Below are 13,680 nucleotides of genomic sequence, written 5' to 3'. Positions count from 1 at the left end.
TTGCTTCCTAATGAAGAAGATTCCACAGTCCGCTCTTTTCTTGTAAATTTCTCATTGGTGTTCTGTCATATATTTTTCAATTGCGAGCGACCTCAAATTTAAAGCACCCTTCCTCTCCCTTATCAGTGTCCCTGCTATCGTGAATTTGTATGAGAGTACCACAAGATACGAAACACCCAAGATGGATGAAGAAATTGCATCTCACTTGAACGAGGATCTTGTCGCAGACCTCCTGTCGCAATTTCAGCGCAAGTCTCATTCACCAATACCTGAAGGCTCACCAGGACCTTCCAAATCACAGCTGGCGGTAGAGACTCCGACAATTTCTAATAGTGATGAATATGACTTCCTCCCCGGACATTTTGATGTCCGTTGTGTTATAAGTGAGGCAATAGAGACTACGAAAGAGCCTTCCTATCTAGTCAAATTGCGCAGTGGAGAAACTGAAACGGTAAGTCCTATGTTCCTCTCACACAACCTTTTCTTAACCTCTATCTTACTCGGATCTGCTTCCATATAGATGTCGTCTTCTCGACTTGAGAGGCTAAGCAACGGACCCGAAGCCCTCACACGTTTCCAAAATACAGAACAAGTCTACGGAAGCTCATTACAGTCCCCGCCCAGCATGGCTTCCTCGTCCAATGAAGAGGGATATACTTCATCTGAGTCAGGGGCAAGGCGACGCTCTACTCGGGCTGGAAATACTCAGTTCACAGATTTCTTTAGCCGTATGAGCAGTGAGGACGAGGAATCTCGATCTAGATCTTCTTCGAGTGATGATGTTATCATATCGGCTACGACAACTACCAGGAAAAGACGTTTAAGGAGGCGCAAACAAGTCAAGACACGTTTAGGAGGCACAGATAAGGAAAGCGACTATGCCCCAAGACCTACAGGCTCGCGGTGTTCAACCCGGCAGCGGAAGACACTTCGAAAAAATCTCAGGGAGAGGTATGAAGAGGACATTTCTGAGTTTGAAGATGTTGCCAAGACACAGAAGTTCTTCGGAGCAAAAGAATTATTTCGCAAGATCCCATCTGATGACCCATTCCGAAGTATTCATAACGAAATGTGCGCAGTTTGCTACCGTAGTGGAGATGACTATGCGAAAGGCCCTCTTGTCTTTTGCCAGGGATGTACAAGCGCTTATCACCAAGCTTGCCTGGGTCCTAGAGCTACACGCGAACACCTTGTAACTAAGGTTTCGGATGACTTGTTTGTTCTTCAGTGTCGTCGTTGCCTAGGTGTTGCCCATACGAAAGACCAGGTCTGCCCACACCAAGGCCGCTGTACCGCATGTGCTAAGAAAGGGAATATGTCTAAACCACTTCGGGAGCGCTTGACGCCAAAGCAGGAGCAGCAGCTTCGGCAGGAAAATGATGGCAAAGATCCTATTACCCTTGTGGATATGGCTCGTTTGAATAATATAGCCAACTTACTCTTTCGCTGTACTGAATGTCATAGAGCGTTCCATTTTGACCATGTCTCTGCGGATCATGAAACGACAGGTCGTTGCGGAGACTGCTCTTCAGCCCGTGGAGAGATCGGTGCAATAGTTGCCTGGCGGCCAACGGACCTTAAGACATACGTTGCTGGGTACAGCGCGAATATCATGGAGGAGGTCGACAAAGAGTACCTAATAAAATGGAAAACAATGTCTTATAATCATACTACCTGGGTGCCTGGCAGCTGGGCTTGGAGCGTTGTAAGTCCGGCCATGCGACGAGCTTTTTTCAGATCAAACAAAAACTCGAACCCAGATATGACAACTGAAGAGGCAATACCGGAGGACTTCCTTCGAGCGGACATTCTTTTCGATGTCCAGTACGCAGATAACGACAATGACGACAGCTCGGAGGATCGATCTATTGAAAAAGATATATCACGGGTTGATAAGGTGTCTAAAGCCTACATAAAGTTCAAGGGCCTAACATATGAGGACGCAGTATGGGACTCGCCACCTGACCGTAATAATGCTGAGAGGTGGGCCGATTTCAAAACTGCATACGAGGACTGGGTAAAACGTGATTACACTTATATGCCAAACCAACAATCTCTCAGAAAGCACCTGGATCAGGTCAGAAAGCAAAACTTCAAGAAAAGTATAGTCAAAGAAACACAACCTGAAACTATGACAGGGGGGCAACTGATGGACTATCAAAAAGATGGTTTGAATTGGCTTTATTACATGTGGTTCAAACAGCAGAACGCGATTCTTGCTGATGAAATGGGTCTAGGGAAGACCATCCAAGTGATTGGCCTGTTTGCAACTTTGATACAGTATCATAAATGCTGGCCATTCCTTGTTGTAGTACCCAACTCGACATGTCCAAACTGGCGGAAGGAAATAAAGGCATGGGTTCCCTCTATTCGGGTGGTCACATACTACGGATCCTCGTTCTCGCGTCAACTAGCGCAGAAGTATGAGATGTTTAATGAGGGCAGCCATGACCTAAGGTGCCATGTAGTTGTGACTTCCTATGAAACCATGGCCGATGATGCCTCCCGAAGAGTCCTCGCCAAAGTACCCTGGGCTGGCCTGGTCGTCGATGAAGGCCAACGTTTGAAAAATGACAAAAGTCAGTTATATGAGTCACTGTCTCGGATTCACTTCCCTTTCAAACTTCTATTGACGGGCACCCCTCTGCAAAACAACACCAGGGAGTTGTTCAATCTTCTCCAATTCTGCGACCCAACGAAGAATGCAGAGGAACTGGAGAACGAGTATGGAATACTATCAAAAGAGAATATTCCTGAGCTTCACAACATGATCCGACCATTTTTCCTACGCCGGACAAAAGCCCAGGTGCTCACTTTTCTTCCACCGGTGGTCCAGATCATTGTTCCAGTATCTATGTCCGTGGTCCAGAAGAAGTTGTATAAGTCGATTCTGGCGAAGAACCCACAGTTGATCAAGGCCATCTTCCAGCGAAAGAATGACAACCAGGGTCCCAAACAAGCCGAACGCCAAAACCTGAACAATATCCTGATGCAGCTTCGAAAATGCTTGTGCCATCCATTTATCTATAGTACAGCTATTGAAGAGCGGACAAACAATGCTGCTACATCTCACAAGCATCTAGTAGAGGCGGCTGGAAAGCTCCAGCTCTTACAACTAATGCTGCCGAAGCTCAAAGAGCGCGGTCATAGAGTTTTGATCTTCAGTCAATTTCTTGACAACTTGGATATAGTTGAGGATTTTCTTGATGGGTTGGGGCTTTTGCATCGCCGCCTTGATGGAAGGATGTCATCTTTGGAGAAGCAGAAAATGATTGATCAGTACAATGCTGAAGACTCGCCATACTTCGCATTTTTGCTTTCCACCAGATCTGGAGGTGTGGGCATCAATCTTGCCACTGCAGATACCGTCATAATCATGGATCCTGATTTCAACCCTCACCAGGACATGCAAGCATTGTCGCGTGCTCATCGCATTGGACAAAAGAACAAGGTGCTTGTGTTCCAACTGATGACCCGGGGTAGCGCTGAAGAGAAGATCATGCAGATTGGTAAGAAGAAGATGGTACTAGATCATGTACTGATTGACCGAATGGTCTCAGAAGAAGACGACGGGCAGGACCTGGAGTCTATCCTTCGACACGGAGCTCAGGCGTTATTTGAAGACGATGATTCAGGGGATATACGATATGATTCTGCGTCTGTCGATAAGCTTCTTGACCGCAGTCAAGCTGAACAGGCTTCGTTTCCCAATGAGGACGCCCCTGAATCCCAGTTTAGCTTCGCTCGGGTCTGGGCGAACGAAAACCAGAATTTAAGTGAATTACAGGACACAGAGGATCCTACATCAGATAACAGTGCTATCTGGGAGAAGATCCTCAAGGAGCGAGAAGAGGCGGCAGCTGAAGAAGCCAGAAAAGCCGAAACCTTTGGACGTGGAAAGAGAAAGCGGGTGACAGTTGACTATTCAAATACTGTTACTACGGGACTATCCCCTACGAAAACGCCTCGTAAACGAGATGCTGAAAGCGACACCGAGTTCAAGGGCGAAGATGTCGTGGAATCTGAGTCTGACTCTTTCCCCGAGCTAGAGGCTGAAGAACGTCCGGCGAAGAAAACGAAAGTACGCGCATTCGAACGAGTCAATCCCATAACCGACCACGACCTCTCGATGAGCGCGGCAGGCATGGACGGCCCCACGGAGACCCGGCCCTCGTGCTTCGCCTGCAATCAGAATCACCCGGTCGGCTCCTGTCGTTTGAAACTAGCCGGCGTGGAGCATTGCGGCCTCTGTGGCCTTGCGCATTTTGGGATCTCCCGCACCTGTCCTCATTTACAATCAGACACTCAAGTGGCCAGAATGCTGGACGCGCTGAAGCAAAGTACCGAGGACCCCGACCTCGTCCTTCAAGCAAAGAAATATTTGACCGGTATTCGCGGTGACCTTGCACAGCGTAAAAGAAGGCAGGCCAGTAAGGCTCCAGGTAGTCTCACAGCAAGCCATGGTACACCTGGTGGTGCGACTCCCACCGCTGTTAACACCACCGCCACAAAGCCGCCAGTAGCCAACTTGACAGAGAATGTACGGCTTGCTAAACCGGCGACACAGTCTGGGACGGATCTCAGGTTCCTTCAGTCCTACAACCAGAGGTTCTGAGAGTAAAGAAGCAAGGCTTTATGCCTCGAGTACGTACGTAATGACGAATAGCGAGATGGGATGAACATGGGATGGGGCTTTTGTCCGTAAATAGGTGGAACGCACATTTTCTGACCGATCTTGCTTACCTCCTGGTCTTTATTTTGTTTTCTTTTCTTCTCTGTCCTTAGCGATTTTTCAGGTTCATTCTGGCGCTTATATTACACTTGGGGGAAGAGAATGATCGTCGCCATGTTGGAATGGCGAGAGATGTACAATACATAGTAATATCACACACCTTCGGGAACGACTGTTGCACGAATCGACTTACTGCTAGAATTAAAGGTCCAAAGGACCGATTTCGATGGTAGTTTTGGGGGATGGTGGTCACATGTCGTTGCTGCTCAATTATTGGTTGACCCCCGAAGTCTTCAACCTGTCAACTATGCGTCCATGTGGACGAAAACCACACCACTCCTACTCACAAAATTAAAGGAAGACACAGTTCGTTTGTCTTCGCTCACCCTCGTCAAATCGGTGCCGGCACATGGTGTATGTCGTTTGGAGGGTGTATACGCTCGTCGTATTCCACGATGCCACGCACCACCGATTCCGGGGACACGGTCTGTATAGGGGTCAGTATTTGGAATACGGATGAAACAGTGAGAATGGTGGATTAGCACAAGTGCCGGAATATGTGCTTGCCCTCGACGTGACTTTCAATGACCGGTCCGAGAGCTGCTCTAGAAGACTTGAAGTTATATTGTTCCAGTGAACTTTTCCTGAAGATAAGGGGAAAAAAACCAAAGAAGTGGCGAATTTAAAGGAAAGAAAAGAAGGAATAGAAAGAGCAAGATCAGCAGGAGATTAAGCATCCCCGAAAACACTGCAGGGTGTTTCCTGCAAGACGCGGGAAACGAGCAATGAGAAGTTGCGCCTCAGAAGCTGCAGCCATCCGAGCAGATGGTTGTACTGACCAACATTATCGGACAAACACTGGCGGCATTGGGCTCTAGTCCACTTTTCTTATACATTTAGGGCGTTTCCTCTTTTGTTCTTTGCCTTTTTGAAACTTTGTGTGTGAATTTCTTTTTCGCCATTATCTGCTTTCTTGCTTTGTTATACTCGGAGGCTCTTTAGATTCCATTCTTGTATTGTTTTTCCCTACTCTCATTCATGTCTTTGCATTGCTTTCTCTCTTCCAGATAGTTATTATGCTCATATATAGCAGCTCCTTAGATTTATTTCCATTTTCCTCTCTTGTCCTTTAGTGCTATTTGGTTCTGGAGATCCCTTGGGTCGGTGCTCTGTCAACCAGTGAATGGCAACAAGTCTTTCGCGCACGACGACATCATCTGGAGATTCACTGAATCACGAATTTCCCTTTCTGTTCCTCTTTCTCGTTTTTGTTCTTTTCCGCTCCTTGTAAAAATTCTGTTCCTCTTGTTCACCTATTTAGTCTCAACTCATTTCTCACCTCATTCCCTTTCATGACGGTATACTCCCAACATCGCGCCATAGAACTTTTATCTCATCGCTCTCTTATATCTAACGTCCACAACAGCATTACAACAGGATTTGAGCTGATTCGAGGCCTAAACGAGCCCATCATGTCCTCTCCACTTCGCCCTCAGTTCTTCTGTGCCCGTCCAAACGGCACTATCACCCCCCTCATTGCTGTCGATGAGCTCCCCTCCCATATATCGATCCGTGGAGTCCCTCGTACACTGTCCGCCAACGAGACCCAGGGCATGACTAGCTTAGGCACCGTGAGCCCAAGGGCGCAAACCTACATCATCGATGGCCTGGTGCCAGCGTCGACCCGCGCTTCTTCTGGCCCTCGTTCCCGTGACTTTGACCTGCAGGCCTCCCTCATGAGACTTGTCTCTGATGAAAATGTTCCGGCAAACCAGCGCCTGGCCGTGAACGCCCTCCTTCAGCAAGGTATTTCCCAGAACTGGTTCATGTCCAACGCCTCGACCAGCAGTTGGTTGGTTCCTAGCAGCAGTGGTTGCACAGGTGGTAGCGGAAGTTCGAGGCAGGTAGGTGCTACCCAACATGGAACCTGACGAGGGCTTGCGCCAGTAAAGATAGAGCACCAGTTAATGTCCTACTAGGGCGCTCATTACAACTCAAAGAAAGAATTTTGTTCATACTGGATCCGCCATGGGGAATGCGATTATCAGCAGCAAGGTAAAGGCACATAGAAAGAAGCGCAGTTTATAAAAGGTATACAATCAGCTAATAACCTTCAGGTTGTCTCTATAAGCACGAGATGCCTAATGACCTCCCCACCTTGGAAAAACTTGGCCTTCGGGATATTCCTCGTTGGTACCGCGAAAAATACGGCATTCCCAGCCTCCTGCCCAATGGACATGGTCATCCACGTTCTCACGCTAGTCATGCTCAACACTGGAAGGATGATGCTGTGGAGCGTGGTGCTATGAAGTCGATCCAGTATCCTTCCCGCCTGGAGATAAATGGCGCGATCGAATCCTCAGATATCGAAAAGGCTTCTAAGCAGAAGGCTGCTCACTATCTTTCTTCTCAGCAACATGCCACAGGCGCTACTGGACCATCTCGACATGCTTATCCAGCTGCGAGCTCACCCAAAACCTCGACCAACCCTAAGCATGTACACAAGCATATCCCGGGCCCGGTTAATTCAGTACCCAGAAGGATAGATCTCCTGACTTTTGATCCCCTTCCAGAATATCCGACCCTGGATCATATGGGAGGAGGTATGAGTGATCTGCCTTACCCTAGTCCTACCGACCATGCCGCCATCGAGAACGTTGATAGGGTTCAACACGAGGAATTTGTTCGCAATCTTCACTCGCTTATGCCAGCCCCTATAGCCACGAGTGCCGACTATCCGTCAACCTCCTTTGAAGGCGCCCCGACCCAGCCACGCTCCAAGAAAAGCCAAAAGTCGCGTCGTCTCTACCAGCCCTTGTCCCAAATGATTATGCACGATATGAGCATGGAAAAGAGAGAGGTTGACTCCTGCGGTACCTATCATAGTCATGCGACTGCGTCCCCCGGTGCGGTTTCGGTCATCTCCAAGGATACTCCCATCTCTCTGCTAGCGAGCCCCATCCCTGACCCTTCTCATGTGGGCGCCGCGTCCTCAGAGCCTCCGACTCGGGGCGCCTCTCCATCGACTCATTCTGGAGCCTCGTTCTCCTCTGGATCCAGTCCTCGGACTCGTCGCAATCAGTTCAAGGGAAAAGATCCCAGAACGATGCAGGCACCCATCGGCACCAAACGAGTCAACAGATCGACCGGATCCCCAGTCAATTATGAATTCTAAGCCGAAGTATCAGGACATCTGCAGGAAATGCCACACACGGCGAAAAGATTCCTCTTGTCCTCCATCCTCCATGTACGATCATCCACGATCACCCACTGAATCTCGTGGTGGAGCAAACCTTTTTTTTTTTTTTCCCTTTCCTTCTATTTATGGCTTCGACCATATGGATACGAAGCATTTGGGAAGCTTGACCATATGATAAATCGACTAACATCTAGTTCAATTAAATATACCTTTCTGCCGGACAGGATGTCATTTATGAATGGGTGGGTAGTTTGCAGTACCAAACCATGCTAGGATACCTTGCGTTCACGCCGGACTCAACCCTTTCTTGTTTTCGTGTGTCTTCTTTCGCTTTTGTTGGATGGATTCATCGTTGTATATCCTCGAGGGGGTATAGCACGATATGACGATCAGGATACAACAACTGCGCAATGTGAACCTTTTGCGTTTCTTCGAGATATCGGTTTCTGTGAAGTACCTGTGGATAGCTTCTTTTCTTTTTCTGTTCTTCCTTTTTCCCATTTAAACAAGCTCGTGTTTCGGTGTATTATAGGGGGGTTGCGACTATAACATGCATACACTGATCCAGAAAACAAACAAACAAAAAGATAGGACCCTAGGGATAGGTACAGAAATGGATTTACATGAATGTTTCTCTACATTACACATGAAGAGTTGCCCAGGATTGGTGTCATGGCCCTTTTGAGACTAGGATTGAAAGGGGTAATAAGGTGTATGTATGAAGATGAATAGTATAATACATTGGATAAGTCTAATATGACATTGCGATTGCGCCGCTCCTGATAATTTTAAGGTTGAAAAAGCACCCAGACCAACAGACAGATAAATTGTACACCCCGCATTCGTACGTTGCTCATATTCAGCGTAGTCTCTTCTTCTGTGCTTTACCAGTGACCCGAACAGCAACCTTCTCTCGCTCTTCAGTTGCCTTGGCCCTCAAGGCAGGGTTCAATGCTGGCAAAACCCGGGCCGCGTCGGCGATGACTGCCTTGCCATCCACGATGCCTGCTCTTTCCTTCTCTAGGCGTAGTCTCTCAGCGCGGCGAGCTTCGATCTGTTTCTTGCGCTCAGGGGTCAACTTCCAGGAGTCTGGGAACCGGAGCTTGGTCTTCGGCTTGTGGTGGCGGAGGTCAAGGGGAATGTCGGCGAATGCGTCTCCTTCCTTCGCCTCCTTAATCAATGAGTTTACTATATCGGCCAGATAACGCTTGTTCTGAGCACGAGTGGTAAACTTCTCGCAGGACATCCGTACAATGTCGGTGTCGGGGTTGTACCGCGGTCCAACGAGTTTCAGGAACGTCTGGCGCTGTGCCTCGGAGAGATGCTTGGGGGTTAAATCCTGGGAGCTCAGCTCGACGACAACCTTGTTCTCGGCGGGGTGCGACTCGCCCATGTATGTGGTGTAGCGGAAGCGGAGAATGTGGGATTGGGGAGGGAGGGTGAACGGCTTGGCAAGATCTACCGAGGGATTAGCAGAGATGGGGAACGGACTGGGACAAAGCACTTACGGCTCAGCAATGGCATATCCCAGGCGGCAATTCTAGCGTATTCTCTGATCTCGCGGTGTACTTCGAGTTCTGCATGGGCCATGGACGTGATATCGTCGTCGTTGAACTCCTCATCAGCATCCTCGACAAGGCCGAATTCATCGTCTTCCTCGTCACCCCAGAATCCAAGTCGCTTCTCCCGCACATCGTCAAACCGCATGGGATATTCCTTCTCGATCTGGTTCACGCTCTTCTCGAGCTCCGCAAACGCAGCCGCTCGCTTCTGCGGGTCATTGAACTCCTCCACAATCCGGCGGTTCTCAGCGTCGAATTGCTCCCGTTCTTCGGGTGCCAGCATGTCATACATCGATCGCTCCTCCTTGGAAAGTAGATCGGGGGAGTACTCGGCCATAGCAGGCAGATCCTCCGGACGGGGTTCTCGGGGAGCAGGCGGCACTGGCGGATCTTCTGACACGAAACTGGGCGTAGTAGCGGAGAATGAGCGGTATGGGATCGCAATTGGGCCTCTCCGGGCCATGGACAAGGCCGACCGGCCCAGGTATCTTGCTGCTGAGGCCATTGCGATGGGGGGTGTTAGGCTGGGGTTTGCTTGAACAGGACTCGGCGATGTTTTTCTGCGGATTGAAGTTCGCACGGAGGCACTAAGCCCAATCGGGTGGGGTGGTCATCCACCGCCTTACGAGCATTATCAATACAGTTGCGCTGATGCAATACTCGGACCAGAGTTGAACTGGTCCGGTCGAGAAAGATTAACATGCTTCTCCGACCCAGGCAGATTGTCGTGCAATACTTTTTGCCAGAGACAGGTCCTTGAAACCTAAAGGCACCAGCCATGGCTTCGCAAGGCGCGAACCACCCTATGAAGCTATGCTTCGTCACGGTGGGAGCCACGGCTTCTTTTCATTTACTTCTGAAGGCCATATTGGACGATATATTTCTAGCTGCTTTGCATGAAGCCAACTATACGCATCTCCTAGTCCAATACGGGAAGGACAGCCAGGCTCTCTTTGAAGAGCTTCTCAGCAAATACCCCCCTGGGAGCCCGAGTCGGTACGGTATCGAGATCGACGGTTTCGATTTCAATCATGCAGGGCTAGACAGGGAGATGAGGCTTGCTCAAGCAAGTCCTGACGAAGGTCGAAATGGGGGGTTGATTATTAGTCATGCAGGTAATTATTGCGGTCTCGTCCACGGATAAGATTGTGAGAGACTGATCTCGATTTGAAGGATCGGGCAGTATCCTGGGCGCACTACGATTAGGAGTGCCACTTGTGGTTGTTCCCAATACGACCTTGAAGGATAACCACCAAGTGGAACTGGCCCGTGAGTTGCAGAAGCAAGGATATGTCATTGCTAGCGGACATCAGTATGGTATCCTGTGAATTTCCCCGTTGATTACGCTGATCTCTTTTCCTAGGGAGGTGTCTGTTGCTGTAGGGCGCGCAGAGACACTACGAGCTCGCATGCTGGCTTGGCCGCCTGTCAATGGAGCAAATCAGAAACGTCATCGCACGCTGGAGCAAGTGATGTCGGATGAATTAGGCTTCTTGGATTAAATTCATCCCCCACTGGGGTACCTCTGCTGTGAAGGCATTGTCTCTGAACCTACTGGTGTATTTTTGAAGCTTATATACTCGTACCTGTGGGCCCCTCAACGAAGTATACGATCGGTTCGAGCAGGCTTAGCTGCTGGAAGTGTTGCTTTACAGGTCTTATATGCTGCGCAGATGTCAGCTTTATAATTTCCACAAGCATAAAATCAATTGAAAAGACGACCTTAATACCGAGAACAAGGAATTGAACGAATCATAGATATATTTTTGTGGTAGCGATTGATCGTTATAGTTGTAGTCCGACGTGGCCCAAGCTCCACTGATTGTTGACGGGCACGGGAAACATGCGAGACCCCAGATGTACGCGAAAGTTGCGGCCAGGAACATCCCCCTGTGTGCACACTTCCCTCCCTCAATCTCTCCCGAGTTTCTCGACACCAAGAGCTCCAAATAATTACAGGTTGTCGGAAACAATTCCTCCACCCTAGGACCTACGTGGCACAACCTCCCCGGCCGTGGGGCCTTCTGACAACAATCGCGCTTCACCCAAACACCGTCTCTTTAATCGTCCGCAACTTACCCCCCGAATCACACCCCTCGCTCTCGCAATGGCCGAGGCCACCCTCCATAACGCCCCCATTGTCATTGACAATGGCAGCGGGACAATCCGTGCCGGTTTTGCAGGAGAGGAAGTCCCCTCATGTTTCTTCCCGTCGTTCGTCGGTCGGCCAAAACACCCGCGGGTGATGGCCGGCGGTCTAGAAGGAGATGTCTTCATCGGATCGCGAGCACAGGAGTTGCGCGGCCTCTTGAAGATTCGGTACCCACTGGAACACGGCATCGTGACGGACTGGGACGACATGGAGAAAATCTGGCACTACGTCTATGAGAACGAGCTGAAAACGCTGCCCGAAGAACACCCCGTCCTTCTAACTGAACCACCGCTCAATCCCCGCAAGAACCGCGATACGGCGGCCCAGATTATGTTCGAGACGTTCAATGTGCCGGCTCTTTATACGTCTATTCAGGCCGTACTGTCGCTGTACGCGTCCGGCCGGACGACCGGTGTGGTCTTGGATTCAGGGGATGGTGTTTCCCACGCGGTGCCGGTGTATGAGGGTTTTGCGATCCCGAACAGTATACGGCGGATTGATGTCGCGGGACGAGATGTTACGGAACAGTTGCAGTTGTTGCTCCGGAAGAATGGACATGTGCTGTATACGAGTGCTGAGAAGGAGGTGGTCCGGAAGATCAAGGAGGAAGTGTGCTATGTTTCGCTGGATCCGAAGCGTGAAGAGAAGGAGTGGATGAACAGTTATCATAAATCGGAAACTAAGGCCGTGGATTACAGGTTGCCTGATGGGCATAAGATCAAGGTTTGTCTCCACATCTACGATTGCTTCGGGTGGTTTTAACGTCCAGTTAGATTGGTCAAGAACGCTACCGCGCTCCTGAGATCCTTTTCGACCCCGAACTGATCGGCCTAGAGTATCCTGGTGTTCATCAGATCGTCCAGGATGCGATTACCCGCACAGACCTGGACCTGCGCAAAGATCTATATCTGAATATCGTCCTGTCGGGAGGCTCGACGCTATGCAAGAACTTCCCGGACCGACTGATGCGCGAGATCAAGCGATTGGCTGTGGAAGACATGAAGATCCGTATCTCTGCGCCAGCCGAACGGAAATATACAACCTGGATCGGTGGAGGAATCCTGGCTGGTCTGAGCACGTTCCGCAAGGTAAGCCCGCTGTCACTTCCAATAGTATAAGCTCAACGACCTTTCTCTAATACTAACACCAAAAATCTCTAGATGTGGGTCAGCGCAGATGAATGGCACGAAGACCCGGAGATCATCCACCGGAAATTCGCCTAATGCTGCATTCAACCCTTTGAACGCAAGACAGCACAAGTGACGCTAGTCATCCACTGTTCGCGAACAGCGACACAGTGACAGACCCAAGCTAAACGCACATTAAGTGATGTTACTGAGAAGTCACGAACCCTCGATAGAACCGTCAGCTGCTGTTGTCCGCAGATGAGCAGCAGCTTTTGATACCCCTCTTTTTTCTCACCATAGCACCTCCCCCTGTGATATACTCATGGCAGATGCTGCCATACCTCCGTATCATCTCTATTTTTTCACCCACCAACTCATGCACACACACCCCATGTCCTAGCAGACATGCTCGATCATCCATCACTTTTCTTGCCGGCTATCATGACCACGGATGAATCGACTCGTGTGTTTCTCTTCTCTGCGCCTTGTCTAATTGTTATGTTTGACCCCCCCCCCCCCCCCCCCTCTTATATGATGGTGGGTGGTTGGAATTGAATTAAGCTGTGTAAATATTGGGATAGATAAATGAATCTTTATGAATTGCAGTCTTGATCGGCATAAGTACATTATATATGGACAAGTCCAAGTTTGCAAACAGTATATTAGTGCCTGTTTGACTCATTACTAGATTAAGAGGTACTAAACGACGTTGTTCAGAAGAGCGTATAATCCACACGTATACAACTCAAGCACTAACTACTACGACATCATATCTACCCACACAATAATAGGCCATTCAACCATAAGACTATAGTATATAACCACCAGTACATAAAATGAAGCACATAACAAATTATGAAAAACCCCCCCAGTCTAACAAGCCAAACCTCTCCCCCCCACCCCTCACC

The 13,680-nt window shown here is 49.3% G+C and overlaps 6 protein-coding genes across 6 annotated transcripts; 4 read left to right on the top strand and 2 right to left on the bottom strand.

The window, feature by feature from the left end:
- Window positions 1-181: 181 nt before the first annotated feature.
- Window positions 182-4,615, top strand: BDV27DRAFT_158276 (putative chromatin remodeling complex subunit (Chd3); the record flags this gene model as incomplete). Its single annotated transcript, XM_032072655.1, has 2 exons — window positions 182-451; window positions 521-4,615. The coding sequence occupies 2 exons, from the start codon at window positions 182-184 to the stop codon at window positions 4,613-4,615; spliced, it is 4,365 nt and encodes a 1,454-aa protein (XP_031927048.1).
- Window positions 4,616-6,204: 1,589 nt separating this feature from the next.
- On the top strand, window positions 6,205-8,555 carry BDV27DRAFT_165140 (uncharacterized protein; the record flags this gene model as incomplete). The annotated part of the gene is made up of 3 exons (XM_032073845.1): window positions 6,205-6,636; window positions 6,712-6,787; window positions 6,850-8,555. The coding sequence occupies 3 exons, from the start codon at window positions 6,205-6,207 to the stop codon at window positions 7,905-7,907; spliced, it is 1,566 nt and encodes a 521-aa protein (XP_031927047.1). The 3' UTR covers window positions 7,908-8,555.
- BDV27DRAFT_129163 (uncharacterized protein) lies at window positions 8,028-8,555 on the bottom strand. Its single transcript, XM_032067132.1, has one exon. The coding sequence runs from the start codon at window positions 8,430-8,432 to the stop codon at window positions 8,217-8,219; it is 216 nt and encodes a 71-aa protein (XP_031927046.1). The 5' UTR covers window positions 8,433-8,555; the 3' UTR covers window positions 8,028-8,216.
- Window positions 8,556-8,609: 54 nt separating this feature from the next.
- Window positions 8,610-10,028, bottom strand: BDV27DRAFT_129162 (mitochondrial 37S ribosomal protein mS35). The gene is made up of 2 exons (XM_032067131.1): window positions 9,440-10,028; window positions 8,610-9,389 (listed from the first exon to the last, which is right to left on the bottom strand). The coding sequence occupies exons 1-2, from the start codon at window positions 9,996-9,998 to the stop codon at window positions 8,791-8,793; spliced, it is 1,158 nt and encodes a 385-aa protein (XP_031927045.1). The 5' UTR covers window positions 9,999-10,028; the 3' UTR covers window positions 8,610-8,790.
- A 92-nt stretch (window positions 10,029-10,120) lies between these two features.
- On the top strand, window positions 10,121-11,229 carry alg13 (N-acetylglucosaminyldiphosphodolichol N-acetylglucosaminyltransferase catalytic subunit ALG13). The gene is made up of 3 exons (XM_032067130.1): window positions 10,121-10,608; window positions 10,667-10,805; window positions 10,857-11,229. The coding sequence occupies exons 1-3, from the start codon at window positions 10,272-10,274 to the stop codon at window positions 10,993-10,995; spliced, it is 615 nt and encodes a 204-aa protein (XP_031927044.1). The 5' UTR covers window positions 10,121-10,271; the 3' UTR covers window positions 10,996-11,229.
- A 143-nt stretch (window positions 11,230-11,372) lies between these two features.
- Window positions 11,373-13,266, top strand: BDV27DRAFT_2186 (actin-related protein ArpA). Its single transcript, XM_032076044.1, has 3 exons — window positions 11,373-12,368; window positions 12,419-12,733; window positions 12,806-13,266. The coding sequence occupies exons 1-3, from the start codon at window positions 11,601-11,603 to the stop codon at window positions 12,866-12,868; spliced, it is 1,146 nt and encodes a 381-aa protein (XP_031927043.1). The 5' UTR covers window positions 11,373-11,600; the 3' UTR covers window positions 12,869-13,266.
- The last annotated feature ends 414 nt before the right edge of the window (window positions 13,267-13,680 follow it).

This window comes from Aspergillus caelatus, assembly GCF_009193585.1.
Source record: "Aspergillus caelatus strain CBS 763.97 unplaced genomic scaffold BDV27scaffold_100, whole genome shotgun sequence".
Lineage (NCBI taxonomy): Eukaryota > Fungi > Ascomycota > Eurotiomycetes > Eurotiales > Aspergillaceae > Aspergillus > Aspergillus caelatus.
Note: the sequence above shows the minus strand (reverse complement) of the source record. Positions and strands in the feature narration are given on the sequence as shown.